The following is an 18055-nucleotide window of genomic DNA, read 5'->3' as shown; positions in this document are numbered from 1 at the left end:
CCATGGTTTGATGTACCCAATGGGCTGTGAGCCCTGTTTGTCTGGGTTTTTGGCAATGACAGTCCACCTGTTTTGGGAAAGGAGAGGCTGAACTAAAAGCCAGATGATGTCAAAAATAAAAGGGAGAATGATGTCTACACTGAAAACATTTACTTCACTACTGAAATCTCAAAAAGAACAAGTCTGGGAGATTTTCACACACTTGCAAAGCGTACAGTACCAGTTATCTCTAAATCCATTCCCGATCAAAAATATTTCTGCTGGCACAGGTAGTGTAATAACATCTATGGTGCCAGGGTACTGCTTTAACAAGACTGTCCTCCCATGACAAGTTACAGCCATAATTAGGTTTACCTTCAGGTGACGGCGCCCTCTAATGGCCAAAGTAATTATGATGGGAGCAAAGGAGGAAGTACGGTGATGTGATCACAGAGAGAGAAAACATCCAACTTTAATTCAGGAGAAGCCATAACCATGTGTTCATGTAACCGTGCAAGTTCCCCTAACTTTAATGAAATAGTCATAACCCGCACCAGAAAACTTTCCTTAGACCTTAGATCCATCCATCATCTATATATCTATATATCCATCTCTCCATCCATCCATCTCTCCATCCATCCATCTCTATATATCCATCCATCTCTCCATCCATCCATCTCTATATATCCATCCATCTCTCCATCCATCCATCTCTATATATCCATCCATCTCTCCATCATCCATCTCTATATATCCATCCATCCATCTCTATATATCCATCTATCCCTATATCCATCCATCCTTCTCTATATATCCATCCATCTCTCCATCATCCATCTCTATATATCCATCCATCCTTCTCTATATATCCATCCATCTCTCCATCATCCATCTCTATATATCCATCCATCCATCTCTATATATCCATCCATCTCTCCATCCATCCATCTCTATATATCCATCTATCCCTATATCCATCCATCCTTCTCTATATATCCATCCATCTCTCCATCATCCATCTCTATATATCCATCTATCCATCTCTATATATCCATCCATCCTTCTCTATATACATCCATCCATTTCTATCCATCCATCCATCTCTATCCAGCCATCCTTCTCTATATATCCATCCATCATCTATATATCCATCCATCCATCTCTATATATCCATCCATCCATCTCTATATATCCATCCATCCATCCATCTCTATCATCCATCCTTCTCTATATATCCATCCATCTCTCCATCCATCCATCTCTATATATCATCCATCCATCTCTATGTATCCATTTATCCGCCCATCTCCATCCATCCACCCATCCATCCATCTTTATATCTATCCATCCATCTCTATATATCCATCATCCATCCATCCATCCATCTCTATACATCCATTTATCCGTCCATCTCCATCTATCCATCCATCATCTCTATATATCCATCCATATATATATATATATTTGTCTCTTTGTCTGTCTGACTGTCCGTCCAACCAACCACCGAACCAACACTGAGAATCAATCAGCTGAAAACCTCCCATGCTAAACCAATTTCCATTCAGAATAATCTTGTTGTTTTTACGACAGAAAACATACACCATCAGAATAACTAGTGCGCTATAATATATTTTACACGCAGTAAGTACTACAATGACTCACTCCATTATTAGTAGAAGGAAGCTATTCACACAAGGAGATATAGCCCAGTATATTCCATCACACTGCCCGTTAAAATGTGTCTACGACATAATGAAATCTTCACTCCATCTATGTGGCCCAACAGCCCAGCCTGAGAGCGTAACCATCTCCCACAGCCACTTTACTGTTTGCTTACTGATGACACAGAACCAGGGTTGAATGCAAACTGCCACCTGGGCAATCTCCCAGAGGTAACACTGGATATAAAAACTTAACGAGCCACAGGGCATTATGTGAAGATATACATGTGTCTATAAACACCTATTGGCTTTTCATTTGGATGAATGCGACCGGGCACCATAAATCAATTCTGTAGGTATGTCTTTAGCAGGAGAGTGTAAAGCGTGAAGGAGAGAGGGAGAGCCCCTGAGTGTAAAGTATGTTCGATATAAATCACACACTTGTGCACACAGTGAAGACACACAGACAAAACAATAAAAACAGCACTCAGAGAACAAACAGAACATTGATGAAAATAACGAATGAAAGCCTTGAATGTGAGTAATCACATCCAGCCCTTCCTCAGCCCCCCTGGGCTCCGGAGTGGCCTACTTTCTTTCAGCACAAATCACACCACTCAAACATTCATATCAAACGATATCATTCTCTTAAAGTGTAAATCAATGTTTGGGGATACTGGCCAGGTAGTCAGCTTTATGATGTAACACACAGTTGTGTGCAGAGATGTGCCCCTCGCTGATTATTGGGTCTGGTGCCAAAGAAGCATACACTATGTTGTATAATAGTAGGTGATACAAAAATGTATTGAGCTAAAACTGTGCAGCATGTGAACACGATGCTGAACTGAAGTAGTTCTTGACCTACTGATATATTTTTAGACTATTATTCTATAGACAATGTAATAAACATTTTATAGCGTGTTTTGGTGTCTTAGAAAAGAGGGCGCTAACTAGAGCAATATAGGGTTCTTAGGCTTTTCCTCATGGGAGAACCCATTTTGGTTTCTGGTAGAACCTTTTGTCAAGGTTTCACCTGGAACCCTTTCAGAGGGTTCTACCGAGAATCCAACATAAAGGACTATACCATGAACCATCTGTTAAAGGTTCCACCAAGAGAGTGACCTGAGAGTTTCAGCAGAGAACCTTTCTTTGGAGTAATAGTTCCACCCAGAACCCTTTCTAGAGGTTCTGTCCAGAACCTTTCCACCTACTATGGGTGCTAACAAGAATCCACCTAGGTGGTTCTACCAAGAACCCATTTTATTCCGAGGGTATTCATTTGACTCAGGGTCAAAGGAAACCTTGGTTTCTCACCTTCCTTGCCATACAGATACTTATGATTGTATTCGCCCAGGTTGGATTTTGTTTGTGGTGCTCACAGCACTGAAAGATTCAAGAGCGTTGGACACCTTCAGAAACAATGTCCTCATCCAAAGATGTTGCTGTGAATGGAACTTCTCTCTACCAAAGACATTTTCTGAAAGATGGATATCTCGAAGGTATTGGTAAGATATTGTTTGTGATAGCAAACAATAGTATCATCATAATAAATGTAATTGAATATTTACTCGCTCTCTATTGGCCTTTATATAAAAATGTTGATTAATGCCATTTTAGATATATTAATGGGGGATATATTAGGCATTTAAGAATAATGCAGTTTTGCTATATACAATATATATATATATATATATATATATATATATATATATATATATATATATATATATATATATATATATACGTATGTCTTCCTGACTCACTATACTTTATTCTATATTTCAGAGTAGTATGCACTACAGAGGTCTTCAACAGGGGGTCCGCGATCCCTAGGGGGTCCGCTGAGGTACTGCAGGTGGTCCGCGAAGTTTTTGGTTGATTAGACAATTTTATTTTTTTATTTTATTTTTTTTCAAACATGAATCTGTCCATTATTTTAATAGTTCAGTATTGTATGCAAGATAACAGGTATGTTTATGCATGGCAGTGGCACTAATAGGCCATCACTCATTTTTCGTTTCCACATTTATGTTTAAAATAAAAATGTCAATTTGAACAGCTTGTATGCATGATTATCATGCAATTGACAGACAATGTTGATATTGGCATTGGTATCGGTTGACAAGGTGTGTTTCTAAATGGCAGTGGCTCGGCCACCCTACTCACTGTACCTTGCACATGTTTGAAATATATGAACCTGTGTATTATTTGAAAAGCTTAGTATTGAATGCACAATAATAAGGTATGTATATACATGGCACTAGGCCCAGTTTAATATTAAACACAATATATATAGTCGGGGGTCCCTGCTCCATCGCTCTATCAGTTTGGGGGTCCTTGGCCTGAAACATGTTGAAGTCCCCTGCACTAAAGGGTGGAATAAAGGTGTCCACATTTCAAGAAACATGACGGGAACAGGAGCAGAGTAATCGGAGCATAAAGTGTTCTCACATTTTCTTACACTTACACTTTTTTTAAAACGAGAAAAACAGGATTAATTTCCCCAATGCCTCTCAGCTCTGTCAGAAACAACAAAACCTGAAATGTCACGTTGCTTATTTATAGAAGCAAAAGACGTGATTGCACCTGCCATGTTTTTTTTTTTGCCCTTCCGATTTGTTCAGCGGATACATTAAAGTTTTGGGCTGCTGGGTTTGTGTCATTTTTTCTTTCTGTTATTGCAGTACCAGCATACATATGTAAGTGCCCTCCCTAATGGCTTTTCCTAGAACTCCAAGAGTCTCCAAGTGGTGGAACAAAACTCCTCCAATGCAAATATTAGTTTCCAGAGCAGTAGCGTATTGCTCCAGGTAATTTTACAAAAGCAAGGTCCTAACCAAAATCCAAACCGTGTATATAAATGTTTGCACTTGCAGGGTTCAATTTAATTTTAATCTTCCAAGGACGTCTTCCGATGCAGATGCCTCCGTGGAGACATTGATCATCGACAAAATAATCACCTAGTGGGCATGACAGGCACATGGGATGATGGGAGAGCTTGTTTTCTGTGGTGGGTGGTGAGGGGGGAGAAGGAGGGCGGGTGGGAAGTGGTGAAGATGGAGGAAGAGGAGGGGGAGTGGGGAGGTGTTACAGACCTAAGCAGGTGTGACAGTTCTGAAAGCTTTCATGGGATAAAAAAGGTTTCTCTGGCCTTGTAGCGATGCTAAACTGAGCGTGACCCTCAGACTGAACCCAGCTATCTCTCTCTCGCACGCTTTCTTGCCCAAATCGCCCAAGAGCAGGAAAACCCTCCACTGACAGTGTGACACCAAAGGATTTCAGCTTACACATCCCTATTCTCCTTTCATTTATCTCTCCCACTTACATTGTATCTTTGTTTTTTAACTCTTGTCTATTTAAGAAATACTGTAGACAATAGGGATGAAAAGCCAACTGCTTCAAATTGAATATCATCCATTTAGTGCCTCCTCTCATGAGATGACCATGATCACGTTTAGTTGATATATACAGTATATCCATTTGTAAAATATAGTTAGAGTGCGGTGTGGGAGGTTTTTAGCCATGCTCGGGATTAACATATCTCAACTACTACTCGATGAATTGCAATTCATTTCTTTTTTGAGAGTCATGGTTCCCAGAGTGATTTGGTGATCTCCTGAGGGTTCCTATAGCACCAAAATTAAGTTGACACTTTCAGTGTAATGTCTCCAAAACTATGGGATGGTTTGCCATTCAATTTGGTGCAGCCATTCACGGTCCCCAGAGGATGAATCCTAACTACTTCAATTATCTCCATAGTGACATTTGTGGTCTTCTCAACATCTATTGGATGGATACCCCACCGGATAAAATCACTTTGAGGAGCTCTTATGTTTTCATCTAGCGCCATACTTGATGTTTAATCCTAATTAGCAATGCAATGTAACGCAAACATGCTAAACATTGCACCTGCCAAACAGCAGCATTTTTGCATTTTCTTTGTGAGCACGTTGGCATGCTGATGTTGGCATAAATAAGCACAGCTTCACAGAGCCAAAAGCAAGTATGAATAGTCTTGTTATACTGCAGTTTGTTAACAAAATTGCAGTAAAACCTGCCATAAGGAGCTCCTAAGAATTTTATGAGTTGACTATTACTTTCAGAGTCCTATGATACTCTGGATGCTGTTACGCAGGCTCCTCTGCCCAAACAAGGACAAAACTCCAGGGGAGCACTGAATCCTTGCCATTTTTTTTTAGCATGAAAAATGGTGAGATGCAAAGATCTGGAATTGCGGCGGCTTATATAAGCCTAACCCCAGTGTTTACCCCCTTCCATCTGCCCCTGTTTACCCCAGACTGTGGTTCTGTATGTTACAGGACAGGGGGAAGTCCACACAAGCAGAAGGCAAGAGTGCTAGCTATCGGATTGGAACCCCTCCACCTGCTAAGAGAAGTAACTCTTCCTTTTATGAGCCAATTGAAATTCAGCTCACAGTCCATCCATTCTGTCAACAACAAGAGGAATCAAGACAACCTTGCAACCCCCTAACACTAATAACACTGTAACGGTCACAGATAGATCAAGCTGAACGCTGATGGTTGGAGCGAGGTTTTTCGGCCTCCCATAAGAGTTTATCGGAGACAATTTTTGCCTTCATTTGTTTTGAGCAGATGCGTTCGTGGGTACACCCGCCGGTCGATTGTAATGGTTTTCACTCCGGCAGCAGACTGACAAATGAGCCCCACTTTTTCTTCCTGTTTGTTCAAAAAGCTTCCGCCTGCTCTGATGCATACTACAGTATAAGCTTAAAGACCCAACACACAAGGAATGACCTGCTCTTGATTTGTATGCATTAGGCCAGCTCTAACCTCTGACCTCTTGTGCTCCACTCAGCGGCGCGACAGGTTCATTACCCCCGTCTGATCGGAGAAATCAATCCTTTAGGGTCCGCTCCAAATATTCCCCTCACTGCGCTTCTCACATAAGTGTTGTTGAATCAATAGGAGTGGGGAGGAAAATAGGGGATTGGACAACGATGATGGACCCAGTTTCATCAGCAACAGTTTCAGAGGCATGCTCTATGTTATGATGAGCACTGCCACTAAGGGACAGTAGAGAGCCTGGGATGAAAGTAGAGTACCACATCTCCCAGGGCACACTGTGTGAACTGAAGTTATATTAACAAATTAACCACTGAAGAGGTGTCATCATCATTACACTATTCTCACCAATTAATACACACTTGATATGAATGTATTATATTGTAGTACATAACATTTCAATACATAATAGATTTGGAATATGATCCTATAGCTTCCCAGATCTATTTTTTTTCTGTTAGATTTAACTCTATTTATCTATCAGAAAAACATAAACAAGTTATAGTTTATTTCCCATTTTCTTGTCACCCTGTTCAGGTGAGAATTACCTGTAATATCCCTGTGATGATTCCCAAATGAAAAGTAGGTCTATAATCGAGATTTAGGCATTTGTTGTGACTCCCATCAGTTGATGATCTAACAATGTCTTATATAATGATATACAAAACACGCGATACATCATCTACAATCCCTTTCAGTTAATCATAAAAAAGTTATCCTTGTTTAATATGTAGGCTTCTAATTCTAGAAAACCTAACTGCTTATAATATTTAACAACTAATTAATCAATACACACGTGCGCCTGTGGCTCTGATATACACATCAAATATCATTGTAATAAGTTCCTATAACAGTTTCAGTTTGTTATTATAGACCTTTTTTATTTGTATTATAACAGCAGGACCACCACCGCGTACAGAGGGCACACCCATACCAGTACTGGAAAAAAAAAAGAAAGTGATAGTGGGGCGGATTATCGCCACTGAAGGCTGCGCGCATCAACACACAGCAGCGACACAGGAGGCGGCGTCAGATCTGAGCTCACTTCCGCCGGCTGGAGTGGGATCCCGATGCTACCCGTCCCTCACCGCTTTTGTTCGCTCATTCCCGTCCAGTCAGTGCTGCTGCAAAGAAGGGACCTCCAGTCAGCTGAGAGGAGAAAAAAAAACAACCTCACTAGAAGTAGCGGAGACGTCCGTCGCAGAAACGCCCCGGTAGCCACATGCAAAGCGCCGCGCGCACAGAGGCTCCGCGACACTCCGTAGTTACATAACTGGACTACTTTTTTTTTTTTTTCTATTATTTTTGGGATTTTTTATTTTTTTTTGGTTGCACCTAAAGTGACTCCCCCCACCCCACTACCACCACCCCCACCCCCCATCCAAACTCAAAATGGAGAACGACGACAAATATCTCCCCGAGCTGCTGGCGGAGAAGGACAGCCTGGACTCGTCGTTTACGCACGCCATGAAACTTTTAAACGCAGGTAAAAAGTCCATTTTTTATGGGTGTTTATTTTGTGGTTTCATGCCTTAAGTTGAAGAGGGGGGGGGGGGGGGCATGCTCGTGAACGCACCCAAAAATAAACGGCACACCTCCGCGCAGTGATTGGCATGTGTTTGCGGGACGGACGGGACGTGGACTGGTCCGTTCACAGATGTGTGCAGGAGTTTATTGGATGATGGTGTCTTGAGATTGCAAAAAATAAAAAAAATTAAAAAGCTATCAACACCACAGAGGGAGACACTTTAAATAACGATTCAGCTCAATAATATCCTCCTCGTGCGACGTTTGTGACTCTTTTGCGCACAAACGGTTGTTTTGTTGCCGAGTCCTCCTGTTGACTTCAACGTGCGGCAGGTGCGATGCGCAGCATGCTACAATGAATGTGCGCCAGCATCCGTGACCGGGGTCACCCCGCTACTTTATCAGCCGAGAGGCGGCGTCGTAGTGATGGGACGGGAGACCTTCAAGTACCCCGCGGCTGAAGTGTCCTTGAGCAAGAAGAGGCTGCAGCCTTGGCAGCTCCGGGGCTGCTGTCCTGTGAGACGGGTCGGGGGGGGGGGGGGGGGTATTTCTCTGTGGTCGTCTATTCCTATTTACAGTGTATTTTTATTATAATATGACTTCTTATGATAATAACATGATACTGTTGTATGTCCTGGTGTTCCAGGAGGTAGCATAGAATGGCCATAAAGTCCCTACTGAGTGCAGTGTATAGAAATAAAAAATGCAACATTAGGAGATAATGAGGTAGATATTAAGTGCTGGAAGCTGCTGGTGAAATGATTATTTTAGTTATGTCAGCATTGCCCATGTGCTCTCCCGGAGACTGTCAGTGATTTTCTTTTCTGCAAAGCTGGTTCTTGCATGCTGCTCCGGTCCAGTATCTCCGGCACCTCTGGTTCAGCTGGACTCCTTGTTTGAACAGGACGTGCACTATATCTAGGTGACATGCCTGCAATTGAAAGTGAGAATGACCTAGTGAGACCACTGGGTGCTGTGGGCTCCCACGGTTTGACAATCGACTGAGCCCCCTTAGAACTGCAGCTGGTAGTCTGTGGTGAAGCTGACAGGGTTTTGCACATCTCAGGCTCTGGAGTGGTCACGGTTTTGAGATGGGGTGATGTGGTGGTGCTCTGGTGCTGCTGATGTGACAGGAGGTGTGAAAGGAAGAGCTGATGGCTACTTCTCAAAAATGAAGCCGTGAAAACTGCACGTTTTTGTGGATTGAAGCTGCGGTTTAAGATTACTTTTCATTATTGATTGGTTTTACGATTATTTTCTTGATTATTTATTTAGTTTAGAAGTAGTGACAAAAAATGTTCATTAATGATGATACAGAGAAAACCAATGTCACGATATTTGACCACATAACTATCGATATTGCGACGATATTGTTGGGTTGATTATTTGTGCTTTTACAAAATATTTACACTGAGATTTCTGTTGAATAATCATCAGTAATGTGGATATAATGACAGTCAGTAAAGGCACATAATAGAACAGTCTGGTTGACTTTACTGTAATTCACTTATGCCATATTACGAGACCCAAGATCGAGGTCGATATCCAGCCTTACATCATGATATCGATATTATAATGCTGTGTTGCCAAGTTCACAGAGCCCAAGGTGACGTCTCCACGTGTCTCATCTCTGTGTGATCAGCAGTCCCAAAAACCAAAACAAAGAGATTACGTTTCCAATGTCAGACGAGCAACACGTTGAAGGAGCTGCAAGCAGAGATTGTTTGGAGATTTTTTGAGTTAAACGGTGATCTGATCATCAAAGTTGATGGATTGATTAACTGTTTCAGCTCTATTCAGGATGTTGGACAATACAAATGTCCACAATGTGCTAAATGAAGCTCATCATCTTGTGTTCACCTTGATGCACCCGGTCAACTCTGATTGGCTCAGTGTAAATCAGGCCAAAATTGGACTGAATGACAGAATTGGACAGATGTTTCTTAGGATTTTCTAAGATAACTTGCGTGTCTAAAAAAATAGTTAATTTTCAAGTTAGAACCTTAACACAGTATGACCTGCAAATCTATGCCTACTTAATAATGTAAGTGCACATAAAGCCTCCTCGTCGCTGTGCTTCGCCTCCTCTGAATCCTGTTTTGATTGCATGCAACACTGTGCCTGAAACGATTCCTCTCCTCTTCTAGAAATCGATAGAATCCAGAAAGGCGAGACTAAAAAGGAGGCAGAAGCATACCTGGACCTTTTCACAACAAAGAACATCAAACTTAAGGAACGGGTGCTCATACCTGTCAAACAGTACCCGAAGGTGAGCTTTCTTTTGCCTCCTCTTCTTTTTCTTTTCTCCACCATGAACCCTTCTCGATTTAATTCATCCTGCAGCTGGGTTTCAATTACACGGAGCCACGGGGTTACTTGGGAGTCTCAAATGACTCCTCTCAACCTTGATCCTTAAGCTCCAGAGTATAATTACAGACAATACTGGCGTGTTTGAAAAATATCACAAAAAGGATCAAAATGTTAATATTACCATGATTAGGATGGCTCTACATAGCGCAGTGTAACCCACACTGAGTGCAGAAGATTGGATCTTCTGCAAATATTTCCATTCAGGGTGAAGTCTCGCTTTATGGCGTAACCTCAGGTGTATTCATCCACATCAGTTCAATCTGTATCGGACTCACACATTTGGTGATTTTAGGATGACGGTTTATGACACGTGAGGGTGTAAACAGTCCTGTAAAACTCCCACAATGCATCGCATTTGCATGTTAACGTTTAAGTGCATCAGTTTGTGTCACGTCCACGTTTATGTGGCGGCAGTTACATTTAGGATTTAGCGTGTTTATCACAACATTTGAACAAGACTAAGATGCACAGACGCTGCCCGATCTCGAGCATCGGATCGATATGATGTAGGAGTCTGGCATGTGCAGTGACACGGCCCTCTGATCTCCTGAAAGCCCGTCTTAGTTTGGCAGACTTGGGTTTAATCGGTACATGAGTCCGCTGCATCGGGGATGACACAGTTCAGCTTTTACAGCCTGCTTTGGGGCGACTCTTTGCTAAATGTGCTCGGCAATGACAGCTAATTGTAGCACACGTCCATACATGATTACTTTGTGCAAAGATTGAGGAGGTACAGGACGCAGGATTTGATCACGAGTTAGTTCCGGCTCAGTGCTCGGATGATTGGAGTGAATAGTAATTGACGGTGTTCCAGCCCTCGGGGGCTCATATCGACCTCCTCTGCTAAATCTACCACTTAAGGCTGCAGTATGTGCAACAAGACCCCCCCCCCCCCCCCCCCCCCCCCAACCCGGCAGTGAATCGCTCCTTCACTCTCTGGGTGTTAAACTTTGCCTCTGCGTTGATTGGCTGGCTGATTTTGTTCTTTTTTTGTGTTTCCGTTAGTTCAATTTCGTGGGGAAGATTTTGGGGCCTCAGGGCAACACAATCAAACGTCTGCAGGAAGAGACCGGAGCCAAGATCTCCGTGCTGGGCAAAGGATCCATGAGAGACAAATCCAAGGTAACACACACACACACACACACACACACACACACACATCTGGTGGGTTCACACTTGTGAGAAGGGCACCTGAAGCCATGACACATCTGGCCTCTACTTGAGAAGGGGTGTCAGGCCAGATGGCATCAACTGGCAGTGTAGCGTCGACGCGGAGCCAAGGGCGTCCGCTCGCCGCACATCTGTCCCAGGGTTCTTCGGGGTTGTCACGCTAAAACCCGTTATCCACCGCTTTGATGTAATCATCAAGCCGTATAAAGGAAGGGAAGCACCACACCAGGCGGACTGAAACACCATTACTCCTCGCTGCGTGACTCACTTCTCTTTGACTCCCTGACACCTCTGCGCTGTCGCCCTCTCGTCTCAGGAGGAGGGGCTGAGGAAAGGCGGCGAGCCCAAGTACGCCCACCTGTCCATGGAGCTGCACGTGTTCATCGAGGTGTTCGCCCCCGTGCCAGAGGCTTACCTGCGCATGGCGCACGCCATGGAGGAGGTCAAGAAGTTCCTGTTTCCAGTGAGTCTGACTCTTTTGTGTGCTTGTGTGTCTCGTTGTAACTAACAATGAGGTTACGCCGTTAACTAGCCTGTTTTATTTTGTATTCGGTTCATCATTTAGCCGGTAAAATGTCCACAATATTGACACTCGCTGCAAGCTAACAAAGGCTAAAGTGATTACTTATTCTAAAGATGTAAATCCAAGCTGATCTTTATTTGTTACAGCAAATTGCCTGATGAAAATGGTTAAATTGGTATTAAGATTTGAGTTGTCTTCTGCCCGTCAACTAATTGATGAGTTGACCACTTAACCTTACAAATTGAACTCTCATTATCGAACTAATCTGCCAAATATTAACTCTACTAATTGCTGAATCTATTTATTTGATTTGATATTAACAGCCTCAACCTCAAACTTTTGGATCACTTTCACGTAAGAGAAAGAAGAAAACACCAAATTGTCACAATGGAGAAGCTGAAATTAGGGTGAAAAGGTTGAGAAACCTCATTTCATTAATTCATAGCCTGATTCATAGAACAATCTATTCCTAAGAATATTGCCAACATTGATTTGTTTGAAGGCTGTTGACAGTATTTCCTGATTTATGGAGTGATAAAAAGAGATTTTCCTGACTCTAACAAAATGAAACAAGAATTTTGAACCTGGCAATGTTCAGACATTTGTTTCAGACTTGAAATGTGTGCAAATTTGCACAAATCTAACAAGAGAATGCCAAATTTGCAAATTTAAACATAACATTTCAGAAAACTTGCAATGCTAAAAATGACTTCCTTAACTATGTGGGGAAGTTTAATGGCGAAATCTATCAGTTATTATTATTTTCTTTTAACCCTTTCCACCTGTAGTGTCTCCCTTTAAGAGGAGGAGTCTGGTTGCTGTCGCTGTGTTAGCAGGGTTACACCCCCCCCCCCTCGTCTGGCTTGTGTCTTTAACGGAGTCCGATTTTTCGGTGAGAATCAGCTCGGAGACGTCGGGCTCTCAGACAGATACGTGGCAGAGTTCACCCCGCGTGGCCTCGGCTCACTTTATCAGCTTTATGCTGAGAGTCTGTTGAGCGCGGGCCAAAGCCAGCCTGCTGCTCTAACAATGGCTCCGATCAGGGGCCAATGGATGCCCACGCATTGCTAATTAGTGTGCAGGGTGCTATAGAAGAGAGCCTCAAAGGCGAGGTGAATGGGCTGATGAACCGGTTGCGTTATGTAAAAAGATAAATAATAAAACAGTCCCCTGCAGAAGCTGTCGTTACAATTTAAAGCCATAATCTGTCAGACCTTGATTTGGAAGCTGGCTATATTTTAATAAATGCCGTCGCAGAAAATGGCAGGATGTGATTTGTTGGTAAAAATGTTTTATGTATTACCTGCACTGCACCGCAGGTATTTCAGAAGGCTTTTGTTCTTCCTCATCTTTATTTTTTGTATTTATATATGTATCGCTGTCTGCAAATGTAAATGCAAAAAGCCCGGCCTTGATCCCCTTTTTTCCATGTCTGTAGTTTCTGTAGAATACACCGTCTGCAGAAACTTCATTCATCTAAACGCTTGATGGGTAAAGACGTGTCACCTTGTCGGGCTTTTTAAATGCAGCTGCGGTCGCGCTGCTCCCCGGCTGAGATGAATTTCTAATCAGTCAAGTGGCTCGTGTTTGTTTGCTGCAGATGAATTGAAAGCTGTCGTCTGCGTCGCATATTTCGGTATCCACCTGATCCCCCCCCCCCCCCCCCCCCCCAACGCTTCTTTTTTCTCCATCGTTGGAGCTCGGTCACCATTTCCTGGGGACTGATTTATGAGCAAGAATTGATCGGGTCACAGCGCAGCCCTTTCTGCCGTTGCTCCCCGAAGAGAGACGGCGGATTGTGTTTCCAGGATTTGTGCTGCTCAGACAGGCAGCCTCACTAATCCGGACCAACTTATTGTTTAGTTCTTTTTTTGGGGATGTAATAATGTCAACGTTGATGCAGTCACACCAGACCTGTCGAGAGGAGCAGGGAGAAAGTGATTTACGTTTTGTGCTTCACGGAGAGACACAGGAAGACGGGGAGTGTGGATGGATGCTTTCCAACCCCCCCCCCCACACACACACACCTCCACACCTCCACACCCTCTCCTCTTTAACACTGAGTCACTGGCACCGAGACTTTTTCTTCCACTCGTCCTGGTAGCCATTAAGATGCCGTGTTGTGTGCAGCTCTGTAATTGTGTTTCACTCTTTTTCTTTCCATCACTCGTTCTTACTCACTGCGTCCTTTTCTCCCCCTTCCTTTGCTTTTCATATGTGCGCCCTTACTCCCCCCCCAAGTCACATGCTCCTGTTTCTAACTCTCTCTTCTTTTTACTTTCTTCCTCTGTGTGTGTGTGTGTGTGTGTGTGTGTGTGTGTGTGTAGGATATGATGGATGATATCTGCCAAGAGCAGTTCATGGAGATGGGCTACCTGAACGGAGGCCAGGAGCACGGTGTCAGAGTCCGGGGGGGCCCTCCGGTCAGGGGCCGCGGAGTGCCTCCTGGTGGAGCACACAGGTGTGGAGATGCAATAACACACACACACACACACACACACACACACACACACACACACACACACACACACACACACACACACACACACACACACACACACACACAGGGTTTCTCATGTTCCGCTGCTAGGTCGCTGAAGAAATAGAAAGACACTGTTGTTCATCCGTTACCATATCTTTGCATCAGTGAGAATGCCGAGTAAGCCTTGAAGCAGCATTATATTTACTGTCTAATGTGTAGTTTTGGTAAAGTTATGTTGAGGAAGCACATACAGATACGAGGAAACATCAAGCGATCTAAACCGATAGCGGGTCTCACACAAAAGTCCAATTCCTCCGTGAAGTGTAGGTTCATGTTTAGTTCCTTTGGTAAGAATGTAAACAGTCAGTTTACCACAACAGCGAGGCTCCGGAGTCCCAAACAAGACGGCAAACTTTATGCCTCCCTGCAACTTTGACAAAGGCAGCGCCGTTCTTACCTTTTCACAACAAAAGCCTGAGACATATACTCCGCGTAATTCAGACAGACTTTAACACTTCCATGGGTTAATAGGATCCTGGTAGTTGGTCGTGCTGCGATTTGAAGCTTTGTGTAAAGGCCTTAAAAGTGTTAATACACTTTCTAATGGAAGAGCAAACAAGTGTTTGTTTGTTTTGGCTATCTTGCTGCAAATTAGATGAGAAGCTCAACACCACTCGCATGTCCTGACAGTAAATAATGTGGCTGGAGCCAGTAGGCAGTTAGCTTAGCTTAGCTTAGCAGGACGACTGAAGATGGGGCAACAGCTTGGCCTGGCTCTGTCTAAGAGTAACGAAACCTTTAAAGCCCACAAATAACACGTTGTTATGGTTATATGGTGCGGATTTTGTTACCTTTGGACAGAGCCGGCCAAGCTCTTTCCATCTGTTGCTAGTCTTTATGCTAAGCTAACTGGATCCTAACTGGGTTTAGCTTCATATTTCGCGTCGAGGCACGAGAATGGTGTTGATATTCTCGTAGAACTCTTGGTAGGAAAGCGAATGAGCATATTTCCCAGAATGTAGAACTGTTCCTTCCAGTATGATCTCGCCGTATTAACTTGCTGCGCTCTCCTTCAGGGGACGGGGAATGCCGCCCCGCGGTGCTCCCGCCAGGGGAGGCGTGGCTCGCGGCGGCCCAGCCAGAGGTGGAGCAGCGAGGGGCGTGCCAGCAGGCCGAGGAGGACCCCCAGTAGCACCATCCAGGGGAGCCTCGGCACCCCGTGCCAGGCCCCCGGCGTCCGGACCCCCGCAGAGGATGGCGCACCCACCCCCCCACCAGCACACCCCTGCTGCAGCCGATGACGGCTACGAGGATTATGTGAGTACAAGAACCAGTGGAGGGTAGCTTTAATTTATCCATTTAGTTAATATGTCCTCAGCACAAATATTATCATGCAACAGAAGATATGTTTCGGCTTTAATTGGGATGTAACAAAAGTAATTATTAGACACGTGAGGAATAATTTGAAACTGAAGTTGGAGTCTTCCTGTCGAGGTTTGACACGTCCCTCCTCTCGATGAGATTGTTCTCGGCGCCTCTTGTTAGCTTCGAGATTGCTGGTCCGTCAGCGCAGAAATAAGTGATTCCCGCTGCTCGAGACACAAGGCGGAGCGCGTCTCTGCTTTAGTACGAGCGTAGTGCTTTGGGGACATCTTGACATTCATGAATCATGAACAAGCCTCTCCCTAAATCTCACTCTTGTTTCCTTCCCTCTCCAGGGCTACGATGAGAGCTACACAGACACGGCCTACGAGTCATACGACAGCTATTACAGTCAGCCGCAGGCGTGAGTGAATCAGACGTCTCTTTGGTTTTCACCTGCTTCTCACAGAGCGCGCGCACACACACACACACACACACACACACACACACACTCTCACACACACATTGCCTGGTTGCTCGTTTGCCATAAATTGATTTGAGAGCAGCAGAAACATTTTTTTTTTTTTTTTTTGAGCCACTCTGCACAAATTCAGCGCTGATGATGGTACTTCATGTTTCATGGTTGGGATGGCCGGCACTAAGATGTTCCATGCTAGAGAGCCACGCTTTGATCTTATTCGTGGAAGCCAATAATCGTCCCCCTCTAGACATTCACAGTCAGCAGCTACTTGATGTTTTTCAAAGATTAAAAGTGAAGTTTTCTTCTTCTTCTTCTTTTTCTCTCGCCCTGTTTTTGACCATCAGAGAGCCAGAATACTACGACTACGGACACGGAGAGAGCACAGAGTCGTACGAGTCATATGGTGAGGAAGAACTTTGTTCACTGTCAGCACAGATGACCTAGTTTGTACTGTTGATACAGATACAGAATATGAAAAGTGTGCATATACATATGATTTAAAAGAAAGTTAGTTTAAAGTACAGTAGTATGTAGTATTTCTCCACATGGTGGTTTGAATACAAATAATTTAATTCTAAAAATGCCCCCATGCGTGACCTTTCGGAGCTTTATCCTAAAGATAATTAGATTTTACAGCCATTAACTGTTATCTTTAAAGACACCCAGTTGAGATTTTGAGCAATATTTTTACGAGACGGTCCCTGGTTTACTTGTCCTGCCAGTGGTTTCATGTTATTCCACTTATTTGGTTATATATATAAATATAAACGTGGGTGACTGCATCACTACTTATGTGTAATGTTTGTGATAGATTCAGCTGGCCCGTCTCACATGACTGTGTGACATCACAGCCCAGCACACAGTCGCACACTTCCACACAGTCATGTGAGAGACTGGTGCTACTTTTCACCTGCAGATAAAAATACAGCGAGATGCTCTATTTGTGACAATAAAGTGCCACGCGCAGTAACCTCTTCAAACATTTAAAAACAAGACAGCAGGAAAGTTAAAGGAAGCTTATTATTTAATCATAGCATTCCAGAAAAATACTGGACTGTTGCTATTTTTTACACTTGGCATGAATAAATGTTCTCCGACATGTGTTGTTAGTGGCTGTATGGTGTCATGTGATTGAGTGTGTTTTAGTTTACATGCCCATTTTAGAATTGATCAAAATGAAAAGTATTTATGTCGTATCGCATTTAAAATGTTAAGTATCACACAATACGTCTGGTGAGAAACACTGAATGTGAACTCCCATCGGGCACCTCTAACAAAAATCTGGTTGTGGTTTGAATCCAAATGTGTTTATTTTGTGTGTGTGTGTGCGTGTGTGTGTGTGTGTCCTCTCCAGGCCAGGATGACTGGAATGGGACCCAGCGGACAGTTGCCGGGAAGGCCCCTCCCCCCTCCAGAGGTGCCAAGACGCCTTACCGGGAGCACCCTTACCGACAGTACTGAGGCGGACTCGCCGCCCGTAACGTGTCGCCCTGACTCTCCCGCCTGTCTACCACGGCAGCTCTCGCTTTAAGCAGCCCGACAAAAGTAATTGTCCGTTTTGTCTTTGGTTTGGTCTTTTCCTACACTGGACTTTATACGAGACAGCAAATTGGGAACTGAAAATCGGAACTGGTTTTTGAGATTTGACCGCGAACTCCCTCCCCTACTTTGTCGCAA

At 43.7% G+C, this 18055-nt stretch overlaps 1 protein-coding gene across 1 annotated transcript; it reads left to right on the top strand.

Annotated features, from left to right (window-relative positions):
* Positions 1-7855: 7855 nt before the first annotated feature.
* On the top strand, positions 7856-17839 carry khdrbs1b (KH domain containing, RNA binding, signal transduction associated 1b; the record flags this gene model as incomplete). Its single annotated transcript, XM_079176456.1, has 9 exons — positions 7856-7949; positions 10138-10259; positions 11366-11482; positions 11847-11993; positions 14381-14514; positions 15612-15852; positions 16254-16321; positions 16723-16781; positions 17733-17839. The coding sequence occupies 9 exons, from the start codon at positions 7856-7858 to the stop codon at positions 17837-17839; spliced, it is 1089 nt and encodes a 362-aa protein (XP_079032582.1).
* Between the last annotated feature and the right edge of the window lie 216 nt (positions 17840-18055).

Source organism: Pholis gunnellus (genome assembly GCF_910591455.1).
Source record: "Pholis gunnellus genome assembly, chromosome: 16".
Lineage (NCBI taxonomy): Eukaryota > Metazoa > Chordata > Actinopteri > Perciformes > Pholidae > Pholis > Pholis gunnellus.
The sequence above is the reverse complement of the archived record's forward strand: the minus strand, read 5'-3'. Positions and strand labels throughout refer to the sequence as shown.